At 42.0% G+C, this 24738-nt stretch overlaps 1 protein-coding gene across 1 annotated transcript in view; it reads left to right on the top strand.

Annotated features, from left to right (window-relative positions):
* DGKD (diacylglycerol kinase delta) overlaps positions 1-24738 on the top strand; it is a 58164-nt gene that overhangs the window by 2783 nt on the left and 30643 nt on the right. The window contains exons 2-3 of the mRNA XM_086468652.1: positions 13200-13310; positions 13984-14064. Of these exons, the coding sequence (XP_086324778.1) occupies positions 13200-13310; positions 13984-14064 (192 nt within the window). The remainder of the gene's footprint in view (positions 1-13199; positions 13311-13983; positions 14065-24738) is intronic.

The raw sequence follows: 24738 nt of genomic DNA, 5'->3' as shown, positions 1-24738 counted from the left end.
TACCTTTGTTTGGATATAGCAGAATATGTTCCCATGTCCCCACTTAATCGTTTGCCCTGTTTTACATCGCTTCCTGCGTCAGCATGGCTGGAAGAAGCCTGAACCAGCCACTTGTGCTACGCGAACATAAACGTGATAAGAACAAGGATTATAAACAGATATTGTCTACAGCTATTAAGCCTCCTGTATGTTACTCTGCAGAAGACCTTCAACTAAACAGTGTCAAGTTTTCCAAGTAAGCCCAGGTATTATGATATCAGGGGTTGATTTGTTCTGTTGGTATCTTGTTTCGTCATCATCTTTTCTGCATGCTGCTGCATGTATGCTTTTTCCTTGCCCTGAGGGGAAGGAGTGAAGACAACTTTGTGAGTAATCAGAGTTCTGATGAGACTTTGAGGAGCTTACTTCCTCTGCAAACACAGACCTATTTCTGAATTTGTTGAATGACAGAGTGCAGACTACTGTGAGCTTTAGAAGCTGTTGGACAGGTCTATCAGAGTGACAGTAAAATATGTAGACAGACTTTTACTGTGCCCTGAGGATATAAATTTCTTCTAACCACATCTTTTGCTGTACTTGGTGCAAGACTGTGCCTATAAGTACAGTTAAATCACGATGGAAGCTTATGGTTGTCACAGCTTGAGTGCAAAGTCTGCTGTAGCCATACCATAGACTTCCTCAGAATTTACTTGTTCATCCTGGTCACAAACATTTTGAAGATATGTTTTCCTTCCTGTGGTCCTGTCAACTGTTTTCCCAAGAAATGCTGTAAAATAAAGCTTCTTGCTTACAAGACAATAAAACTTCAGTGAACTTGTTTCTGAGCCCACAGGTTGCCCAGCTGTATTTGACTGAAATACGTTGGTGCAGTAATACTGTGGGGCAAACAGAATTGTTTGGACATATAGGACCTGTGACTTTGACATGCAGTGTCTGTAGGTAAATCATAGCTAACATCTATTTAGCTGAAAAGTCTGTCCCTAGTGAAGATATAGGTCAGGGGAAGGAGGAGTGGAAAGCTAAGGGTTTGGAAAGTGAAATATTGTGTTTTAATGTACTTACTTGTTTTTAGCTGGAAAGAATTTTTGAGGAAGAGCAGAAGGTACAAGAGAAGTATGTTTAGCAGTCTATTAATGATTATTATTCTGTGGAAAGAAGAAAACTTCGTATGATCAGGTATAGCTGGTAGTGTAACTCCTATTGTCTCAGCTGGCAAAGAAGCAGAGGCTGTATAAAGTGCTTGATCAGCCATTTTGAGACCTGTCGGACTTGTACCAGCATCAGGCTTCATAGTATGCTGCTTTTAGTCCCTCTCCTGGTCTCAGGCTGGCATTGGTGCAGCTCGAGAAACTGTTGGTTAACTAAGAGAAAGTATTTTTGAACAGCTGGGAATTAGGAAAGAGATGAAATAAAATAAGAGAAGGATGATGTGTGTGAGGAGAGGCAACAAGCAGGAGCCTTGCTCCCACCTTCTGAGCAGTGTTGAGGACTCAGCTGGCATCAGCTGAAGTGGTAGTACTATCAGTTGTCACCTGGTATGGATGAAGACACGGTAATACCAAAAGTGGTCCTGGGAGATGAGGGCGTGAAATGGAAGAGTGCTGCAGCCTTTGTGGGTGCTGACAGTAAAGCGCACTTCTTCCTTTGCGCTTGAGCTTTCATTGCGAGCATCCCATTACAAACTTCAGAAAGCCAGAGAGTGGGTGAATAGGTCATCTTCTCATTTCATTCATCAGTTAGGTGGGATTTCCAGCGTGCCAGCTTTGGTATGTTGAGCTTGCGGTTTGTTTACCAGACAGGATTTCAGCAATGTCCTTGGGTGTCATCAGGAGGACTTCTTGTTTAGACTAATTCAGCCTAACTTCTATTTACTTTTACAAGTAATTTTTCTGTTATATTTTAGTTTTTATAACCGTTTATCATTGCCTTGAACTTTTAAAGACAAGTTTGCAATATATATTTCAACAGAGTTGGGAGACAGAGCAAGCACCTCTGCAGACTTTCTGCGATACTGGAAGCTGTCTAGCTCCAGTAGCAGAGATATGTCGGGTTAATTTATACTATAAAAAGCAGGATAAATTAACTGGTCTTAAGCTTCACGCTGCAGCGGACAGACTTCGTCCAGTATGTGAACTAGTGAGTTTTAGATTTCTGTGCTGTGTAGCACTTTGTGGTATAGATAACTTTCGCACTATGGGAGGTTGTGATTCTCATTCTGATTAGTAGCTTTGAGGTCTAGGAGCCACCTTGAAGTGTATAGGCAAGAAAAAAACAGGAGGAAGCAAAATGTTTCTCCTCATTTTTGTGCAAGTTTCCAGAGTAGACTGAGTTCTCAAATGTATGGTAGGCAACGTGAGCAACTGAAGAAAGCTTATTTCGTTTCTTCTTGTGTTGCCTAATAGATAAAATGTCCTTTTTATAGGTAAAAAATGTTATTTTTATTACTGGAGGGCAAATGTTTTAAGGTTTTCTGAGATGAAATTTGAGTGAGGAAATGGAGAAGTTTATTAGTTTGATACAAGTATTGAAAGAAGTATTATGATAAGCAATATATTTTAGTAAGGAGGTCATGTAAAAGAAATATTCAACGGATAAGAAGGGAATTTTCAGGAATTTATGGCTTAACTCATGTTCTAACTGTAGCATCTTCCACTAAAACATATTGAAGTGTCTGTCTGGTTTTGTTATGTGGGCTTCTAACAGGGTTGTCTAAAAGAGGGCATTTTAGGAGGCTCACATGTTGTAAATTGTAGTGGCTCATGCTTTAGTCCAGGTAGAAACTGTGAGCTCTTCAGTTAAAAAGAGAGGTAATTGTTGCAAAAGACAGGTTCTTGTGATTGAATTGAAACTGAACATCTTGAGCACAGATTTTAAGGACATGAATTTCCTTGGATTAACACCACAGACTAGTTCCTTTGCTGAGCACTAAGGAAAAAGGTAGGATTTTAGGCTGTAAGAATGTTTCTGTCCCTTAACTCAATCTATGTTATACATGGTCTTCAGACTCATCTGTTCTGACAAAATTTGGGAAGTGTCCCAGCACTGTGTTACCACTGGTGTACTGTAAGTTTGCTTCGCTGCTGGTGAGTTTTGGATGCTATGTGAAAGCAACAGCTGTTACTTCCTTTTTAAAAAAAAACCAACCAAAAACCAACAAAACCAAAACAAAACACAAAACCACACACACTTGTAGCTTTTCTCATTCCTTCTAACTATAGTTCAGGTTCCAGGAACTAAAGAGCTAACATGAAACTTGCATGTTTTGAGAACATGGATTTACTTAGACCACATTGCTAAAAAGTACATGGCCAGGCTAGTAATTGTTCTCTCAAATAGAAATTAGAGACAAAATAAAATGGGTATTAAAGGTGGTTTTTTTTCTTTAGTAAAACTAAGTCAAATGTTTATAGAGTATTTCCCCCTACTCAAAACCTGTTGTTACAAAAAAATCATTGATATTTTACTTTGGAGGAGTACTGGATTATAAATGAAAACTGTAAAATGTCTATCTCCAGATTGCCTGGTTAGAAAATCCAGTATACCATGTAAGACACTGCATAACTTTACCTTCTTTAATTACAAATCCAATGTGATTCTTTCTAAAATAGCGGCTGTACCTGCACACTTAAGAGAAAGCAGAAGTGAAATAAAGTGAGGCTTTTGTATTCCCTATTTTTATTGAAAGCTTAAGGTTTATGCTAGGTAGTGTTACAGCAGCATCAGAAATTTCAGATCAAAATGTTGTCCAAGTGAAAAGCAGCTTCCTCTTGGAATGTGTTTTTTCAAGGTTTCAAATGCACAAACCATTATTTAAAGGAATTTTTATTAACTCTGTTAACTGTTTGTTCCCTGCTTTTTCACCCCCCTAAGTGGTTATTGCTTCTCGTTTCCTGAAGAATTTGTATAAGTGTCTCATAAAGAAAGAAGATGCTTCTGGCGGGCTCCACAGCCCTGCGGGACAATTACCCAGGGGCAGTTCCGCTTCAGGCAGACAAATAGCTGAGGCAGCAGCAGTGATCCACATCAGCCGCCATCTTTCGTGGTCCCTTGTTGCTTGCTTGGTATAAAGCACTCCGGAAAGCAATGAGCTTATTGTGTGTGCCCAGTTCAGTAGCGCTGTACCTCCGCAGAAGCAGTCCAGTGCTTCCACAGGATACAGTGCTTGCTGTCTGCAGTCCCTGGGCTGCAGGTGACCGGAAAGCAGTTACCCAGAGGAGGAGATCCAAACCCTGCTACCCTTCTTTCATCCAGAGAGCAAAAACGTGGCTTGCCTGGCTAAAAGATTACCACTGCTGAGTTAGGTAATTGATTAATACGTAATTACTCCATTTGGGTTTAGAGGAAAGCTTTTTATTTCCTCACAGCCTCATTGCTAAGTTAGAAGGTTTTACGTCTGTTACCTATTCTGATGTTGTGGTTTGCTTTTTTTATTGAAAAAGGAAACACTGTCTTGATTACATAATGCTTGCATCAAGCACGTTGTATTTGAGTCTTGCAGGTTGTAATAAATTTAGCCATGTAATATTCTAGTGGGGAGGGGTGATACCACCTCCGTTTCCCATACAGGGAATTGAGATACATGCTTCTTGTTCCAAATGCACAAAATCACACATGACATCCCCGGGGGAGCTGGGAACTCAGGCAGGTGTTGCAAGCACCAGGGTAATATCTTGACCCACAGGACAGCTGCCTTCGCTCATTCTTGAAAGGCAGAAGTGTGGCTAATAAAATTGGGAGGCCGTGTTGCCTGCTTTTCAAGTTGCTTTCTGCCAGGCAGGTCAGAACAGTCTTTTAGAACATGTAGATCTATTGCTGAGATTTTATTAAAAGTCGGTGTTCTGGGAACTCATGCCGGCCCCTTCTCTTCTGTTTAGCTAAAAGTTAACAAAATGGTGTTCCCAGGGCTGTGCTAATCTTCCTTGTTGTTGCTGGTGCTGATCAAGATGTCTTGGCATGATCAAAGGTATTTGCAGGATATTAAAACAGGGAAAATGGAAAAACAAATTTAAAACTTTGGTGTATCCTTTAAAAACTGTTAAATGGATGAGGAAAAAAAAACTTAAAAGCATAGGTTGTTTAATACATAAATATGGAAAATCTGATAACAGCAATTGTTAAAGATGAGATAAAAATAAATTCTAAGATACCTTAAGTATTAATTAAATAGCCGAAGGCCAAAAGCTGCTTTCTGTCCTCAATAGTGTAATCCCATTGGAATACCAGTTGGAGTAAAAGGATCAGAATTTGGCCCTACATCTACCAGCCACTACCAAATAAGGCTCCTTGCAGAATTCAGTAGCAGAGTTGATGGGAATCCAGACACAGTGGGAGGAAGCTGTCGTTCTCTCAGCCTCCTCGACACAAGGGCAAAGGATTCAGTTTTCTTCTTCAAGGTATAACTTTCACTTTCCCATGTCCTGAAGTTCTCGTACCAGTACTTTCTGCTGGCTTTTCCTTCCTCCTTGACCAAGATCTCCATGACATTTAGCAGTCTGGGAAGGATGGGGTGGTTATGATTGTGAGGATGAGATCCGCAGCTGTATTCTTCATGTGCTTTCCCTTACATTTGCTATTCTTGCAATAGCAGCGATCGTGCCTTCCCAGCCTGATACATATCAAATGACCCTGATGTGCCGCTATGGTAAGTGCCTGGGTCATTCTGCCTGCCAGTGGAGTGGATGGGTGGGCTTAGAGGGGCAGTGGTGTCTTTTGATAATAACTTGGCAATCTCTGAACGAGTAAGAAGAGTGTTACTTAAGCTCTAGTGGTACAGGCTGCAGCATTAGTGGGTTCTGCGTGCAATGCTGTGATTCAAAGTGAGGTATATTGCTGCATTTCAGCAGCAGAGCCATGTGCTTCTGAGTTAATACAAGCGATTCTGTGGTGCTGGTGCATAGCTGTGTGATAGGCATGTCTCAGAGCTGAAGGTTTCACAGCAGGTAATGTGTTTTGACTTTTTTTGTGTATGGGGAAAATGCCCTAAGAAAGGGATGTAGTTGTGCATGTGTAACTTAGGATGGTAGAAAAAATAACAGCGTTTTTTTATATGTTTGTCCTTAAGTGTATACAGTTCATATTTATTTAGTACCTTTTAAAGTTTTACTCCATTCCAAAGTTTTCACATAGCTTTTGACGTGTTGCTTTTTTGGCTTTGGTTATCTGTGTAGATGAATTTGAGCCCTTATCTTCCAGCTTTGCTATAGTTTGCTGGGGTGACTTGAGCTTTGTGCTTAGTTTCCCTCTTGTGATAAATGTGTTTGGGAAGGATGCCTGGAGCCTATGGAAAGCATACTGAGGGCTTAAGTAGTTTGCATTTTAGGAGTTGTCCAGCCCCTAACTCATACTGAATTGGAGTGTACTAGTGTGTTTTTTCATTCTGTTGTCTAAGTAGCTGACCAGAGTATTCATCTATTTTAGGTACTTTGCTTGGAGCTCTCTAGCTGAGCTCATTTTACTGGGGAGCTGCGTGATGATATGCTAGTATGTCGTATTTCCTTTCCCATATACGTGCAACCTTTCTGTGTGCTTTCAAATTTGTTTTTCTTAATTTGCTCACTTCAGGTTTATGAGTGCTCGCACCTTTTAGAAGAGAATCATTCATAATAGTGACAGCTGAACGAGGTATTGAAAAGAAGCTGATTCAAAGACATGTTGTTTACTGGTTGCAGTGTTAAGTAATGAGGAATGAAGTGTTTGAGCATTTGTTTCTCTGTGCCAAGGCAGATTCTTACTCAAGCTGTTTTAGTATTTTATTTGATACAAACTCCTGTTTTTCACTGCTGATCCAGAGAATAAACTTGCATTTCCTGTTTCAGCGACATCTCAGCTACACTATTGACGGATCACTGCATGCTGCTCTGAATTCTGCTTGTCTTAGTAGTTGCAGAGAGGTTGCCCCAAGAGCTGTTGGCTGAACTTGTCTGTAGTCTCTCATTAGGTATGCAGAGTCCAACTAATTCAGCAGAGCTGGAGGTTAGGAAAGAGGGGAGGATTGGGAGGATGGTTGTTAGAGGAGATTTTGCAGGCTTTCCCATGTAATTGTATAGAGGTCTAACATGGGTGCTTCCCAGTTTATAAAGCATAGATTATTAAAACAAAATGGTATCAAACAACGTACACTAAAAGCCTAGACAGTACCCCCTTCATCAGTGGAGAGCTCAGCTTCTGTTACTGGATCATTGACTCTCAGCCCTGGCTTCTATTTTGACATTTGATTCCTGTGGCTGGCCTCTCATTTTCTTTTCTTTTCCCCCTCTTCTGGAGTCCTTTTGTTGCAATGAATTCACATAACTTCTTGTCCTTTTGGTACCAGTGGAAGAAATCTTAATGTAATTTTCACTTTTGCTAGAGGCTAGTACGTTTAATATAGAATTCCCAAACAGGACTACACAACCTGTAAATTCCTTGTGCTTCCATATAGATCTGCGTAGCTCCCTCTGTGTGTCTCATAGTTAGAATTGCTTTACTGATCTAGATTTCCCCCCTCCAAGCTTCCTGGAGTTAATTTCCAGGGTGTGACCACTGTCTGGTGGAAGGATGTTGCTCTCGGATTAGCTTGTTAACCCCTAGCCTTTTGACCTTTCATGTCTTATTCTATGAGGTTGGCTAGATTTATTCCTGTAGTTTCTTTGTCGGATTTATTGTATTTAATTTGATTTCTAAATAATTATTAGTTCCGTATTTATGACCCCAAAGAGCTTTTATGGAACTGGCTACAAAACTGTTTTTACCTGCAATGAGGTACAGCACTCTAGGTTTGTACCTGCCCTAGTGTGGCAAGACTATCTTGCTACGTTTAAGTGACTGCAGATCTACTCCCACCTTTTTTGTCACAGCTTAACCAAAGTCATCTAGGTTGCTTGGTCCCTGGGGATCAGCTGCCTGTAAAATTCTTTAGTAAGCATATATAAAGATAGCCTGACAGTTCCATGTGTGCTTTTTCATTTCATTTTCTCTTTCTCAGTGCATTTGGTGCTTTCTTTAGCCAGTTAGTTGTTGTTTGGCATCAGCACCATGCTCAAAGTTTTATAGTACATACAAATATAAACAGTCTGTGCCCTGAAGTTTTTACATTCTGAAAACACATGGAAAACAGAGAAATCCAGATGCTGAGGACTTTGGTATTTCAGATTCTTTAGTTGCCGTTTAGATAGTTTTGAATGATTTTACTTTTACCTTGTACACAGTTATTTTTCTGCATTGTAAAGAAATATCAGTGGGGCGAAATTCTTGTTTCAGATATGCTGCACTGAATAACTGCCCCTGAGAATATGTCATGATCTCAGCTGTAAAATAGGTTGCATTATTCTTCCTCTGTCTATATAGAACACAGTTTGCAGTCTCCATGTGCTAAAGGACACTTGCCAGCCTGACAGCTGGGTACAGTTGATAGTTGCCTTTAGTCTGGCTAATAGGCTCTTGTTTTCCAGATTAGGAAACTAGTTATATCAAGGGCCCTGCTTCCAAATGGGGCAAGAGGCTTACGCCTCCGGAAAGGATGCGCTTCTCTTGTGTTTCACATAGTGAGCAGTACTATGTACAGCAAAACGAGGGATGCAGTCTGAAAGTAGCTGACATGATTGTTCTTAACTTTTTACTAGATTAATTCACGTTATCAGTATAGAAAGCATTTCGTCTGTGTAGGCTGGCTCTCTGATCTCCTGATGTGGGTTGTTGGATACAGAGACACAGCTGCAGAAAATACGACTGTGTCTTGCTGGTTTTGTGAATGACTACTGTTAATCATTTGGCTTCTTGTTCTTGCAAGGTGGGACTGCGTGAAGGGAACCAGTGAAGCATGAGGCTCTCCCCGCCTTAAGTCCTTAAATTAAGTTCTCAGAGTTGTTTGAAACCATTCCCATTGAGGTCAGTGGCAAAACTTTTCTTTCATCGGTTCAGGATTAGGCCTGAACCCTGCACCCGTTTTGACAGGAGAAATCTGAGAACATATTATTTCTCTTCCTAAATGTCAAGTTTCAAAATGATGATGAGCCTGGGGGGAGGGTTGTGTATTGCTCTCTGTGAACTGGATTTTTTTCTGCAGGAAGTTCCTTTTCTTGAAGGCTGAAGATAAATAGTGAAATGCTAGAAATTTCCTAGGCCCTGCCTTTCACGTGTCTAATTGCGTTCTTTGCCACGATGCTTAAGAATCTGCTATGTGCAGTATTGCTTTAAATTGTCGGTTTGTTCAGTAACCTTTTTTTATACTGTCTTGTAATATGATAAAGGGGATCACTGTTGAAACTAGTAGCACACCATTTTAGGCATGATCCAGGAAGATAATTCAGTTTTCACAGTGTTGTCTGCCCATGGAGTGCCATGCCATAGGACACCATGCTGAAGAGAAACTGAGCTGCATAAAAAGCAATGGGGGTAGTTCTGTCACAAACAATTTTTATATTTATCCTTGATAGGATGCACGTAGTCAAACCTCATAAATGTTTCAGGGCAGTAGCTTTTCCTGTAGGATCCAATATATGACACTAAAAATAGATTTAACATTTTTTTTTCATATGGGGGAGGTAATTTCACTTTTGTCTTGATGAATTACATGCCTAGTAATCTGATCAGAGTAGATCTTCAATTAGAAAAGCTTCAGAGAGGCTGGTGAGCAGAAATAACTGTTCAGCTCCCCCCTTGTATTTAATTTGATGTCACTTTGCTCTCAGGTCCTTTCCCCAGTTAATTTTCTTCAGCTGCATTCCTCTGCAAGTAGCAAGTCCTTTGGCTGTAAAATTAAAATAGAGGAGGAGAAAGGCAGCAGTCTGAATCATTTTATAAAGTCATCTTGATCTTATCTCCAGCCCTTTCCGCCCAAACCCACCAAACTCTTTACTGAGCTGTGTGCCTATAAATAGAACAGCCGCTGTCATGCAGAGATGGATAGCTCTGAACCAGAGGCTTGTTTTCTCTGAGCAGTGCGTGCATGTGAGAGCTCACTTCTCACTGGCCTTTCATGTCTGAGTTATGTAGCTGTGAGGTTTTCTGTAGGTAGAGGCTGGTAAATGACATAAACTGCTACTTAGGGAGGGGCAAGATGACCTCTGGGATTGTTGCCTTTTGATTAAAAAAAAAAAAAAAAAAAGAGGATTTTGTTTAAAAGAGGAATGGAGGAATGCACGTCTTGTGCAGAGGTGAGTGAGCCCTGCCGAGGTGAGGGGAGCCGCCTCATGTGCGGCACTCGGGAGCCGAGTCTGGCAGGATGGAGCTGTGGGAGCTGAGGGAAAGCAGAGGCGTTGTTTTGCTGGGAGGTGCTGTTCTGGTGGGCTGGGTAGGAGTTCGAGTGGCCAGAGTGCCGCTGGCCGAGCTTGGGGAGCGTGGGGCTCTGGCTGACCCTAGTTTGAGCCTATCTGTGAATAAGCATGGTAACAGAGCTCTGAAATCTCCTCCTGCAAGTTGCTATTTTTGATCAGACTCCTGGCTGACTTGATGTCTTTGGGCTTTGCATCCTGGGAGTCTTCCCCAGGATTTTTAATTCCTCTCTGACTTTGGTTCAGGGCTTTGCAGAATTCAGCAGCTACTTTCTCTGTAGCATTTTTTAATTATAAGTGGTTTTGTCCAACGAAAAAAGATCATTCCATGTTTCTGTCTTAATCTGAAAAATCTCTTGACACTTTCCCATTTTCTTCCCTGTAGATAGTAAGTGAACTGCAGAAGTGTGTGATTATTTTTTTAAATTTTTTTAAATTTTTTTTTTTAGCATGGTAATTTAGATGCTCTCGCTTTACATTTCTCTTTGATACTCAGGTGCTGGAAGTTAAAGTAACTTGTCAGGTAGACATAAATATGTATATATTCTAGTAGGACTCTGTAGAGTTGGGCAGTGCTGTTTGTTCCACTTGGCAGATGGGAGATGGAGACACGCAGAGTGAAAATTGCTTTATTGGGCTCTTGTAAAATGTCCATGGCAGAGTAGGAGCTTGAATGCACTTTTCCCAGTTCCAGATGAGTGCATTCAGCTCAGGCCTCACCTTCAGGGTTGTTGCAGCAAGGGATGCTGTTGGGTCAGTCTTTGAACTCCATTTTCTCTTACGCTGAAGCTTCAGATTAAGATCATGGCAGAGTTTCAGATTCTTTGCTTAGCACCAGCCCTAAGTTAGTTTAACATCTTGTTTCTGGATATCACTATAGCATGTTTAACTTCTGGACCCTAAAGCTGCTCCCAGATGCCTTATCGCTTCTTAGAGTGTATTCTTACTGCTGTGTCTCTGCTGTGACTTGTGGAAAATGGATGCCAAGATGTCTTTCAGTGACCACTTCAGAGTTGTGGGAGAGATGTGGGAGACGACCATTTTCTGATATGAGCTTCGTGTTTTATTGTGTATTTTCGTTATCTCTTTTCATTCTGCTGGAAACTGTGGAGCTTGACAATTCCTGGTTGAACCAGGCACGCTAAGTTGGTGTTTCCTGAGCACTAACAGTGTGCAGGAAGCTTTGTGAAACAGAACCCTGGGAAACCCAGTGAGGTTTGGGGTTCGCTAGCCTTGGAGTTTGCCAGGTCCCAGGCTTTGAGTTAGATGATGTTACTGGTGGAGGAGATAGGGGAACTCTCACCCTTTTCTCTTCCCCAGTGCAGTGAAGGTATACAGTTGCTCCTATGGCCTGCAGTGCTCTTTCAGGTCTGGGGGTATGCAGGAGCCTGCTCTTTCCTGGCTGATTTGTGAGTAGAGTCATCACCAGGGTGGTCCAGGTCCTATGATCTCTCAGGCCAGTTTGAGGATGGCTCAGTCTAGCAAGAGAGAAGCACGTATTGTCAGATGGATGTTTCTTCTTATAGTCAGCATTTTTTTCCAAGTGCTTTTTGAGGAAGCTTTGGGCTTGGCAAGGGCCAGTGTGTGTGGAAAGTATTAAAATCTGTAGCTGTTTCAAAAAGGAAAGACCCACATTAGAAGTATATATAGCATTTTAAAAGCAAGTTTAGTGCCCTGGAAAGGCTTTCTAAAATGAACTAAACCCTGTGGATCAGTAAGAGTATTTATTTTGTGCTCTGTAGTAGTCGGGCAGTGTACATTTAACACTGTGTTTGTGAATTAATTGATACTTATCTGTGACCTGACTCTGTTACAAACCTGGGTTACACTGAGACCTCTGGTATGTTAAAGCTGTGTCATTTTCCTGGCATCAAGATACAGAATAACCTGTCTTACAAGATTGTCGAACCATTTGTTTCCTGTGTTTTAACTGCGTGTTTATCACATTGGGCTCTCTCAGCAAGGGGTGGGTTCCTGAGGAGAAAAGTAGGTTTCTTGTGGTACTGAGGCATGAAATAGCTCCCTTTACAGTTCCTAGGCAATACCTTCAATCAGTAATTTGAGGATGAACCCTCAGCTCTGACTTTTCTGCCTTTTGTCTTTCTAAGCTGCAGTTTTGGAGATTATTTTCGTGTAGCTATTGGCATTCAAAATCTGTCCTCAGTGAAGGAATCGAATGTATTTGACAAAGTAGAGTGAAGTCCATGTGGATTAAATAAATACCCATATGTATGTATAGTATGAGAGTTAGCATATGGGACTGTGTACGCTGGTATGTCAGTCTAGTTATAAAGCAGTTAAAAAAAAAAAAAAAAAGGCAGTGTGCGTAGACAGTTTTGGCACTCCAGCCCTGGGAAATGGCAGCCAGCCAGAGAGTACTGAGGCAGGGCCAAGCCTATCTGAGGAATACCAAATGCTGAAGTTGGATATAGCTTCTTCTTTGCTCTAGTTTCACTCTTTACCCTGTGGGCCTGCAGCTTGCCAGCTCTGTGCCAGGTGGATGTTGATAATTTCACAAGGCGGAACTGGAGATAGGGACAGATATGCTGTGGTGTGTATGTGCTTGTAGTCAAATACCAGTTAAATGAAAGGCGTGATTACCTGCAACTGAAATCTGACCTCACTGAGTTTAACTGTTATACTCCCCGAGTCATTGTTAGACTCTGAAATGCTCGTTCAGTCGTAAGTTATTTGTCTTTTTTGGTATCATGATAGCACTAAAGACAAGGATAAAACTGCACCACAGGGTGTATTATGGATTGTGATGGTTTAATCTCCTTGTTTGCTTGTTTATGTGAATGAATTTGTTAAGCGCTTCCAGCAGAGGGCACTAAGATTATTGATCTGAAACTCCCAAGTCTTTTTTGTTATGGGTATATGGTGGGAGAGCATAAAAGATGCCTGTAAGTAAAACGTATGCTTCACCCCTCTCCCCTCCTTGTTCTGTAGACTGTCATAAAAGAGGGGATGCTGATGAAACAGACCAGCTCCTTCCAGCGGTGGAAGAGACGATATTTTAAACTGCGAGGACGAACGCTGTACTATGCAAAAACTGCTAAGGTAAGGTCTCGATGATACATATGAGTCCAAGGGAAGGAAGTCAGTGGTGGATCTTTGGAGGCAGATGGGTGTCTGTGAGAAGGCAACCCTCAGCAGAGAAAAGAGCATGTACTCTGTAAGCACCTGTCTTCAGGTTTTGTAGCTCCTAGAAGATCCCTGTGTTTCGCCTTACATGTGGAAATCCTTTTTTTCTAAATTAAAGCATCATGTGGACCTGTGATACTTATTTTTCCACATTTTTTTTCCCCACTTGCTGTATTTTAGTAGAGAATGGGCTCTGAATCAATAGAAGCTGAAAAACAAGGGAGAAAATATGAGTGATAAGAGGAAATGGAGGAGACAAGCAAGGCTAGAATTTTTCAAATCAGTGTTGCCATGCATCTGGCATAGTATGTTGATAGACAGCAAGAAGAACAAAGCCCGCAATTTTTTTTTTAAAATAATCCCTTAATAAAAATACAGTCAATGTGTTCACTGACTGAAGACAGGCAACTGTGAGCCCCAGTGTGTGGAACTAGACTTCTGAGTCCTTCATTGAAGCTGGGCCTTTCCTTCAGATCACAAAAGGCTGTGATGGAGTATGCTAAGGAGACCTGTAGACATGTCCCTTTGGGTCTGCTGCTTATACACTGGGTTCAGTAGTTCATTGGGGTTTTGAATTTTTTCTTTCCAGTCCATTATTTTTGATGAGGTGGATCTGACAGATGCTAGTGTGGCAGAATCCAGCACTAAGAATGTCAACAACAGCTTCACGGTAGGATTTTTTGCATTAATTTCCATTCTTCTTGCATCTTTCCCCCACATCCCTTCTCTTTTGCAGACTTTGAAAACATCTGAACAATCTTCACGTCCTCTTCCATCATCATAACTTATCTCCATGTACATGCAAAATACCTTGGGCTACTATGTATAGTGCTAACATTTCGCGTTCAAGGATTTTCTTACCTATAAGCTAGGAGGGTTTGGTAGAATCCGTTGACACAGCGGGACACAAAACTTTGTTCTGTTAAGGGAGTTAGGGGTGATGTTGATGTTTATGCTGGAGATCTTGCTAAAGGAATTTAGTCTTCCCTCCAAGCCTTGAAATATGTAAACTCCTTTCTCTGACTTTATTTGTATGTGGCCGTATGTGTGTTTATATATGCACACTATATATAGTGGTAAAGCAAAAGGAGGAACAAAAAGAAGTTGCATGGAAGTAACTGTGGAATTAGTTTAGGATACTTGTTAGACGTAGAACATGGGCTAAATATTTGCAATGTGGAAATGTGGTGGTGTCACTGCTTCGTTTTCTCCAGGCTTAGGAACTGGGAGAAAAAATGATTGTATTTCTGAGGTGCAGGTGTTCCGCAAGCTCCATTTTTGGGGGAAATGCCTGGTGTGCAGAAAAAAAACATTAAGGGCAGCTGTGCAGGGCAAGTGTTGAGCAGCAGTGTGAGCTTTGGAGTTGGCTAGCAGCAGTAAGCTCCATGCAGCCTCCTCTGAAGGGCTCAAAAGGGAGGGGAGAGGAGGGTGTATAAAAAGGAGGCAGTATTGATCTAAAGCAAGGTGGAGGGAGGAAGCTGGTGCTGTAGAAGGTGACCAAGACTGAGCGGTGTGCCTGGCACTGCAGCAGTAGTGACCCGCTGCTTAAAACATCTATCAAAGGAAGTTTCTGTTATGTAGCTGTAGCTTTTTGCTTAGCAGTACCTGTGCAAAGTAGCTATGGCACCCACCCTATGTCCAGATGAAACCCCAAACTTTCTCGAAGTTTGAAAACACTTTCTGCATCCGTTATTTGACAAGTAGGAGGCACATCTGGGTCTGATAGTAAATACTGATACCAGGTGTCAGTGTGTGTGCACAGAGAGAAGGATTCTGCAGTGATTTTAGTAGGGGACACATTTTGGAGAATGTGAAGTTATTTACCTGTTAATAAAGCATTTTTTTCTTTGATCTTACTTTGGTTTTCCCATATGTAAATAAAGATTCTTTTTTTCAGGTAAACAAATGTACTGTTACTGTTTTGCTTATTATTTACTTATTTGTTAGTTGGATGAGATCTGGTCCCTGACACGGGGGACAGGAGGAAATAGTGTGTTTACTCTCTCAGATTGCCCTATCTGAGTCCAACAGCGAGGAGTTGCTTCTGTGACTGTGGTAGCAGGCTTTGCCAGTCCTTGTCTTCCCTAGGGGGTAAAAAGTATAGGACTACTTTGATGCTCAAGTAGCAGATACAGTTTACACTGTCTCCAGCTGATCACTATACCATGGGGCTCAGGTAAACTTAAAAGAAAAACATCTTTCCTCTTAATTTCTATCTACTCTTTCTATCATGGCTTACAGAGGGGTTTGACTGTGGTTTACCATGAGCTATAAAAATACTTAGGAAATCAGAAGGTTTCCTAGTCTTGCTGCTGTTTGGTCTGCCACATCACTGCCATCAGTGCTTTGGATTCCTTGTAGTCTTGCAATTTTCTCTTCATTCTCTTTGAGAGCACTCTCTTTCTCCCTTCTATCTCCCCAGCTTGGTTCCTTTCTAAAATTAAGAGTTCTTTGATGCTTTTTTTTTTTTTTTTTTTTTTTTCCTGTTTCAAAGCAGCCGGACTCACTATTGAGGTTTTATCCTAGATGGAAAACATCCAGTGTTTGGTGTTGTATAGCAGAGAGTTATTCTGGAGTTTTAAATGTTCTGGTTTTCTTTGTGTTTCTGTGTTTTCTTCAATGGAGACTGGTAGTTCTGGATTTATGAAGAGTGGTTTCTTTCTTAGGAAAGTCATCCTCTATCCAGGCATCTGGACTGCTCAATGGGTAGATTCTGCAGCTCAGGTTTCGTGAATGATACTCCTAAGGTACTAACAAAGAAGGCAGGAAACAAAGACTAGATAAACCACTTAGAGGGGCAATGTGGATCCAGACCAAATTGATAATAATGGACAAACAGTCAGAGGAGAAACTGATGGCAGGCAGGAGTGCAGGTAGCTCGTGAGCGCAGCACCATGAGAGAAGAAAACCAGAGTACAGAGCCAACAGAGGTTGTGTTGCATAAATAGAGGAATAAGGTTAAAAAAATTTTTACGTGGGACATAGGTCTGACAGCTGATTTGTTTGCTGTCAGAAGGCAGGAGAGTGAGAAAAGTGAGTATTAAGATGCAGACCTATTCCACTAAAAAGAAGGGTGTGTAGTACAGGTTCCACTGTTGTTTACTTAGTTGATCTCGCATAGATTTCTTCAGTAAGTGTATCCTGTTTGCAATGGGGACAGTTTTCAGGACTGCTACCCAGAGTTAATGGATATGTGACTATAGAATGGGCTGGGAGAATGTGACTGGGGGCATCTTTGAGCTTAAGATGTTGTACAGCTCCATCGTCTGAGAAGTGTAAGGAAAAGCTTTGTGTTTAGCTATTGTTCCTTTAGGTCAGGCAGTGTGGCTGCAGAATTATTTAGCAGGAAGCCTCTGGGAACAAGTCACATAGCAGCCCTATGCCAGGCCTCTCCTCTCTCAGGAGGACTGTAGGTGTAATATTGCTGGTTCTGTCACATCCCTGCCATCTCTGTCCTTCTAAGTCATCTGTCTGTAAGGTAAATTCTTTTGGAATGTCTGGGCTGTAAGTGACTGGTGCTTTCCATGTATGGTCCCTTAGACCTCTGACCAGTGGATTTTCCTAGGGCTGCTGTCTTTCACAAGGCCTTAGAGAGGATCTGCTGTGGTACAAACTGAATGATAACCATGTTGTCCTGGTACTTCAGACCCATTTATTTCAAAGAGAGTGGTCAACTTTTAACCTGGATCCTTGCCGTCATTGTGCGCCTACGTTTGTACTCCTTATGAAATAGAGATCAGCAGCACTGGATGGGTGAGGTTAAAGCATGACCCTGACTTCTGAGCAGAGCTTTCTCAGCCATAGCCTGAAAACCTCTTGTGACTTCTGAAAAACAGATGATTTGGGATCACACTGGGTGCATTGTGTCTTCCCCGTGAGACTTCAGCTGCTTCCATGAACAGTGTTTTCTTGGACAGTGCTATTTTGCAGTTACTTGGTTTGTTGATGTGCCTGCCTAGTGCATTAACCTGCAGTTGCTTTAGGTGCATTAAAACAAAATACACGATGAGGATGAGTTCCATACTTTGAACCTGGCATAGTTTTTTCTCTAGATCATGCCAGGAAGCCTGGGTTTTGGAGATACTTCTCTCAAAATGACTGCTTTACCTGTGTCGTGGACCTGAACCATCCAGCATGTCCCTTCTCCGAAGCCAGTAAGGTTGGGGGGCAGGGACACATGATACATCAATCTCTCTGTTCTCTCTTGCTGAGGCCAACAGTTTGTCACCACAGCTATCCCCTCAAGAGTCTTTGAAAGGACTTCGGGTCATCTCCTTAGGCCCATTTTTGTAAACTTTTGTGTGGTGAACAAATTCTTCCTCCTCAGGTTGATGTGTTGGCTGAAGATGTGAACTTTTGTAGAAGGTGCCAACTGAACTAAGCCTGCTGCCTTCAATGCAGTTGGCACAACTGATGGAATGAGTCCTTATCAGTGCATTGACCCTTTCCTGCCTTGTGCAGGATTTGTATAAAGCTAAAGGGGAAAAAAAAAAAGAAAAAAGTAAAATGTGTTCTTTAATACTGATGAAAAACACCTCTCATCAACAGGACAGGGCCTAGGAAGGACATCAGCTCTTTCCAGGTGCAAATTTTGTGTTTCAATATGATTCTCACATGGTGTTTTTGTAAGTGTTTTCCAGTTACTGCTAGCAAATGGTAGTGTGGACTTTCACCCTCATTCACATTAACATGAGTTACAACGTTTACTTCCCATCCCATTTTAATCAGAGCTTCGAGATCCCTTAGGAAGAAGCTCCTCTCTGTGGAGAGAGGTGTGTGTCGTTTGATTTCTTCTTTCTGACACTTTAGTGGAAGTGAAGCTTGGGCAGAGCAAGTTGCTGAGTGCCAGGAGCCGTCCTGTTGACCCCTCCTCCGTAGTTAAAGGCTCTTCACTGGAGGAGGTGGAGCTTGAACTCCAGAGCTCCTGTAAACCCTTTTCTGTTGGGAAGTACCTCTCAGCTCAGCCGCAGACAGGAAACAGCATATTATTACAGTCAGTGCCTGCCTCTCCACTTCACTGCCGTCAGAAGGAAACTTAGCCCGGCTCCTCCTTAAGCAGACAGCTAATCAGCTTGTGGCAAGTGGAACATAGCTCAGAAAGACTGACCTATTAATTGCATGTCGAGCAATCTGTGTAGCTTTTTTCCTGGGGGAGTAGGCTGCTCTGGACACTAGTTTAGAGGAAGATTGAACGTGAAAGGTAAGAGCAGGAGTCACGAGTTTTCTGGACTGAGCACTGAGAAACGTGGCACCTGTGCCAGCATAACAGATCATCAGGAGCTCAGGTTCTTTGGAATAAGTTTGCTACAAGCTTTTACTGTTCAGGTGTTCTCTCTTGTGTGGATTTATATAGATAAGTTCTCCAGTATTGGGGTAAAGGGAAATGTGCCCGCAGTGCTGTTGCAAATGCGGCACTCATCGGTTAAGAAATACTGTTTATTAAATGCTGATTCACCCTGGCCAATGTCACAGGAGAGAGGAAGTATTGAGATTAGAGTAATACCTCTGTTTCAGAGCACTTGCATGACTGGAGGCGACAATTGCTGTGGTAGGTTGAGGAACAGGGTGGTGCTCCTGAATGAGAGCTGTCATCTCTGAGAAGCAGTATGGATGTCCTTCTCCAGCTGTATGGAAGCCTGAGGTGTGCTACAATTTTTTGTTATTACAGCTTTGTTACTTAGTACTGGTTTTATTCAGCAGCGAAGATGCCAGTTTCTGTCTTGTGAAGTTTTGTGTGGCTCTCTGATCTCCTTCAGACTGTATATTTTTGCTGTATTGTCCCAGGGCTCATTGACGCTGTGGAGAAATAGCATGAGACTTCATTTTGGGATAATTAACCTTTCCTAAAAACACAGGGCAAAGTGCTTGAACTTCAACAAAAGATAAAAGAGCTGAAGGTGCTTCCTGATGGGGAGAGTATGCTATTGATGTCTGCAAATTCATTTCACAATGAAGTGAAAATGTCTTTGTTTCTTTTGTGATTTTGTGTCAAGTTGAATTATTTGATTAGTGCTTTTAAGTGTTCTCTGAAGAGTTTGGTTTTGAAAGAGTGAATAGAGCTGCTGAAGCTCTGTGTCAGGCAGAAAGTCTGCTGCTTATGTCTAGCACAGGAGCTGTGTGCCTGTAAGGCACTGTTGAAATGAGGAACCCAGATCAGAGGTTATTTGTGCTGGTTTGAAATACAATCTTCAAGAAAGAGCATGTGACTTATTTTTATGAGGAGAAAGAATATAAGAACTTTTATTATAGGCTGTTTGCAGAAAGTCAGACTTCGACTTTGAGCTTGGGCTGATAGTGGTCAGGGAAATCTACGTGATTTGACACTTGCACAAATTCCCCAAACTGCCCTCTGTGGCCTCAGCCCTTCGAAAGAGATGGGCTTGAATGTATGCTGCAGAGAGTCACTGGGCTTCCCAGTGAGGGAGGGGATCTTCCCTGCTTCCTAAGCATGGGGGTGAGGGTCCCAGAGGGAAGACATCAACTCTCAGAAGTGGGCAAAAGGACTTAATAATCTGGGGACATAGTTACACAGGGGAGTCAGCAAATGTCCTGGTTCCTCACCTTGCTTCTTTGTACACAGTCATGGATTGCCTTATTAAGGTTTGGAGAAGGGAAAGAGGGACTCGTGAAAGGGATGGTTCTTTCCACCTCCTTTTTAAGCTCTCTTTTTCTAAATTGGACAAAATTAGAGCGCACATTGGAAAGTCAGGCTTTGCTGGAGGTTGTTGTCTCTTCCACACCCATGTGTGTACACATTCAGGAATTGTACACTCTCTGCTAGTGCTCATACTCTTGTTTGTATTGGCGGCTGTCAGAATTTCCTTTATAAGCAAGTGAAAATACGAGTAGAGCCATGAATTGCCATGTCCAGAATCTCTCTGCTGTAATTGCCATGTCCAGAATCTCTCTGCTGTTTTTCCCTCCTCCCTTCATTAAGTACAGTTCAGTCCCCATTTCCTGTCAGGATCACTGCAGTTTCAAAATACTTTGCTATTTTAGTAGTTTGTAATCCAGACTTCAGTGCAGTTTTTTTCTGCTTGAGAAAAGGCCCTTTGGTAAACAGACCATTCTGAGTCACTGTTAGTCAGTGAAAATAGTCATTTAAAATCCTTTCATGTCAAGGATTTTTAGGACTCTTAATCCAGCCTCCTGCAGGAGCTGGTTGATAGTCTGCTTGCACAAAAGAAGGAAAAATCTGGAGAAAAACCATGAAAGAGAGGATGAACATGGAAGAGGAGTTAGAGAGTCTGGAAGAAGTTGCTGTGGGTAGAGGGACCTGGCAATTGCTACTGTACATTACAGAATGACCCCAAAATATTCTAGGGGTTTTTGAGAAAGATGAAGCTACTGTAAGAGAAAGAGGTCAGACTGAGTTTAATGAATTTTACTGATAGACAGAGCTGGAAGGTGAAGGTGACTGTTTGTGAAGAGCTTTTGTTTCCCTAGAAGGAGCTTTACTGCTTTGAAATTAGTGTCTGTTATTGCCCTTATGCCTGAACACTAGGAGCTTTTGTTTGATAATCTCTTTGCTCTTTGTATCCTTTGTGCTGTGTTGGTGTTTTATCTACCTTCCTGAGCAAGGTTGCAGATTCTTGTGTCTTCTCTCACTTCCAGGTGTGGACACAAAGGCAGAACAACCTGTGGTAAACAGGAGGTCATTTGAGAACATGATGAGTTTAGTTTTACATGGGAGCTGCTCTAGAAGAAAAAGACTTCTTTTTATGCACATACTTACTCTGGTCATTTTGACAGGCAGGAAGAGGTTTACTAATAATATTCACAGAAATGAGGTCTTCCCAGTTGTAGTGCTTGTGATGGTTTCACTGTTGTGGTGTGTCAAACAGGACTGGTCTTTGCCTGGTGACCCAGTGTGGAAAGCCACTGGGTTCATCAGGCTGTTGAAAGCTGTTAATTTCCTTTTGTGCTAGCTACCAGCCTCTTTTCAACACAGCTGAGGTTAGGGGGCTGTGAGGAGCCGTTACTAACAATAAGCTGTCAGTAACAGGTCATTTTCCTACCGTGGACAAGGACTTTTATTGCTCAATCCTGTGATTTATTACCTGCTAGCCTTGGTGTGTATGAGCCCACTGAGACAGCAGCTGTATCACTGGGGAACATTGACCTGCCCCTCTGTTCTTCATGGTTTTGCTTCTGTTTGAGTGAGTAGGAAGGTTTCTCTGAAATATCCTTTACCTTCCCAAATGTCCTGCTCTTTCTGAATGGTATAGTTCTGTTTGGGAACTCTTTTCCTGGCAGGAATGTGTCCTTTGGAAAACAGATGAAGAAGGGATGCATGTATGCATCTGCTGTATGAAGTGGAGTGGGGTGGATAACAGAACTGTGCTAAGATGCTCTGGCACTTGGCATGGCAGCCCTATCAGTTCCTATTTGGTGCCACTCCATCTGTGTAGTGACTACACGAATTACCAGGATTGTCTACATTTCTTAACTGCTAACAGTAGCAAAGACCTTCTTGCATACTGTAGGTTTTGGCATCTGTTAAGTAGTTGCAAAAGTCCTAAAATCCTCTCCTTGTCTGTGCTTCTCTTACCCATTGCCAAGAACAGGAATGTGCCTTGTTTAGGAACAGAGTTTCCAGAAGCATGTAGGAATGTGACCCTGGTATGAGAGATGATAATTTTCCCAGGGAACACTCTGTCTGGTCTGCTTTCCCGCTGCAGCATCGGGGAAGATGGGAACTGGGAGAAAGCACAGATGGAGGGTCAGCATGATTTGAACTTGATCTGTGGGCACAGTGTAGCGGTGGTAGTGCCAATGACACTGCTCAGAGAAAATGTGCTTGTAATGTGCAACCCCCTGTCAGACAAGGTACATGTTGCAAGAAGAATAAACCAAGTAATGTAAAAGTGGTCCTAAAGAGACCACACCACGTGCTGTACCTATCTTCCTGTGGAAATGAGCTGTCCTGGATTTTGCAGACTGAAAAGTAAGGTAGGACAGCCACATGGAAGTTGGGGATAAAATACCCGGTATAGTGCAAACAGAGATTTGGTCACTTAGGGCTTTGAGGAAAATCTTGTTATTGCTATTTAAAAAAAAAAGAAAAGGCAGAATTTGGCACAACTATAAGAAGATGAACAACTTGTTTTATTTGGTGGAAGCGAGAGTTTCCGTAGGTGGAAGATGGTTATTTTAGGAGGAAATAAAGATCTTGCAGTATAAAAATAAATATAAAACTGGTGCATTCCTCCAGTGTCATATGAAAAGCTGATTTTTTCTTTCCCCTTCAGAGTAGCATCCAGGTTTTGAGGAAGGAGAACCAGTGTAATTCTAGAGAGCTCTAACTGACCTCTGCAGTGAGTTAACAGGACTGAATTTGTTGGCAAAACTGGGTAAAAGCTGAATTGCAGATTGGAAGAAGGAGGTTGTCTCTGGAGGAAAGCAAGCCTTGGTCCCCCATGAGCATTGATATTTGCATTATTTCTCCCTTCCAAACCATAGAGACCTACTAAATTCATGCTGACTTGCTGTCTAAGGCTTTGGTGGCCTGATGCTCAGCTCCAGATTGTTTCAGAAGCTGACATCAATGAGAGAGGTTTTTAAGATTTTAAATGTAAAGGACTGGTTTGAGTCTGAAATTTATTTTTATTTTCCTTTCTTCTCCATTTTTCTTAGACTTCTTTTTAACTTTGTGTATTAGCTGAGGCAGTAGTATTGCTTAAACCATGCTTAGTCCCATTTTGCCCTCTATGAGTTCAGCAATGATGTTTGAAATGTACAGTGACTTTGCTGGTTTGTGAATCCTGCTGATGAACACAGGCAAGATGTTTTAATGTATACCAGTGTTCATTTAACTACCACTGCTGTTGCTGGAACAGGAGCTGAAGTAGATAAAATGTCAGGGTCCTCGTTACAATCTCACCCAATTTTCCTTCCTGAGTTTTTTGGGTTCATGGGATACAAGAACTTACTCCAGTATACAAAAGCAGACGTAGCAGTTAGCTGCAGATGGTGGATGTTTTCCCCACCTTTGCCATAGGTCCTCAAGCTGAAGTTTTTGCCTGCACCAGCACCGTTCTCACAGCTATTTTATTTTTTTAATTGCAGTTTCTGTGTCTTTTGAGCTCCAGAAATTCCTGTTGTCCTTGTACCCAAGTCATCAGCTGTTTGGAGTAACCCAGGGTCTCTTTGGGGCATTTATGGCTAGCACCTTTGAACATAAGACTATATTTGCACAGGATGTGAGTAAAAGGAAGCAGTCAGAATGAGCAGGTGTTCTCATACACCCGCTTTTGGCCACTCTGAGAAATGTGTCACATCAGAAAAAACTATATTTAGCAAAGTTGTATGCCCCCCCCCCCTCCCCCTGCAACATTTCTTCAGCCAGCTCTATGATTGGGCCAGTGTGATCTTAACTTGTTTTGCTGTCTTTTGCGGTCACTCAGCTCACCAGATCTACTCTGATAACAAACAGTCCCAATGCACATTTGGCCAGTCTGTCACTTTTTTGCTCAGAAGTTTCTAGGCAGCCAGAAAATGCTGAAACCGGAAGTGAGCAAAGATGGTAAAGTTGTCTTTGATGGCAGCAAGACCAGAGAATGAAGTTTATGCTCTGGCTGTTGGGTGGAGGAAGATTGCTCAGTACAGCAAAACACCAAAGGGCGAAGTATAACAGATTTCTATTTAAAATTTGGTCTAATCTAAGGAGTCTTTTTTTGGAGTGCCTTTCTAATGCAATTATTCACAGCTGTTCATTGGGGAAGAACATGCAGGGACACCCAGTCCATTTTTAGAATGTGGAATTTTCTTTGGTTGGCTCTGTTGTTTGCCAGCTGGCCTGATTTGAAATGTCGATAAACTGGTGTTAGTTTTGGACAGGAGGGTGTGGGTCAACATGAGGGGTGGAGGTTAACAGCTGGTAAGAGGGCGTATGCTGTATGAGGAAGAGACAGCGGAGATGAAGCTAAATTTTGGAGAAGTGTCAGGGGAGCATCAGTATTTGCACAAGACAGCCAGGAAGCCATGGCTTTTTTTTCAGATTTAGATTGATTTAGATTTAGAGTGAGCAAGCTTGAAATTTGAAGGTTTCTCTAATAGACTTGAGATGACTTATCTGTATAGAGGGCACATAACTGTCTGCAAAGGGGTGACCTGGTGGGTCGTTGATTGTCACCATAATTCCTGCAAAAGGTATTCATATGCAGTGAGGAGTTTGTAAATTGTGTCCTGATTTGAAATGTCTGTAAGCCTTCCTGCCATTCCCATCTGTCTTCATAACTCTTCAGGATTGATTAGAGGGATTTTTTTCCCCCATGGCTATTGTTGAGCTCTTTTGCTGGTTGTTAGGTCTCAGTAAAGTCACCATGTAGTGGGCTCTGGGCAC

The sequence above is a fragment of the Leptosomus discolor genome, chromosome 7 (genome assembly GCF_034619465.1).
Source record: "Leptosomus discolor isolate bLepDis1 chromosome 7, bLepDis1.hap2, whole genome shotgun sequence".
NCBI lineage: Eukaryota > Metazoa > Chordata > Aves > Leptosomiformes > Leptosomidae > Leptosomus > Leptosomus discolor.
The sequence above is the reverse complement of the archived record's forward strand: the minus strand, read 5'-3'. Positions and strand labels throughout refer to the sequence as shown.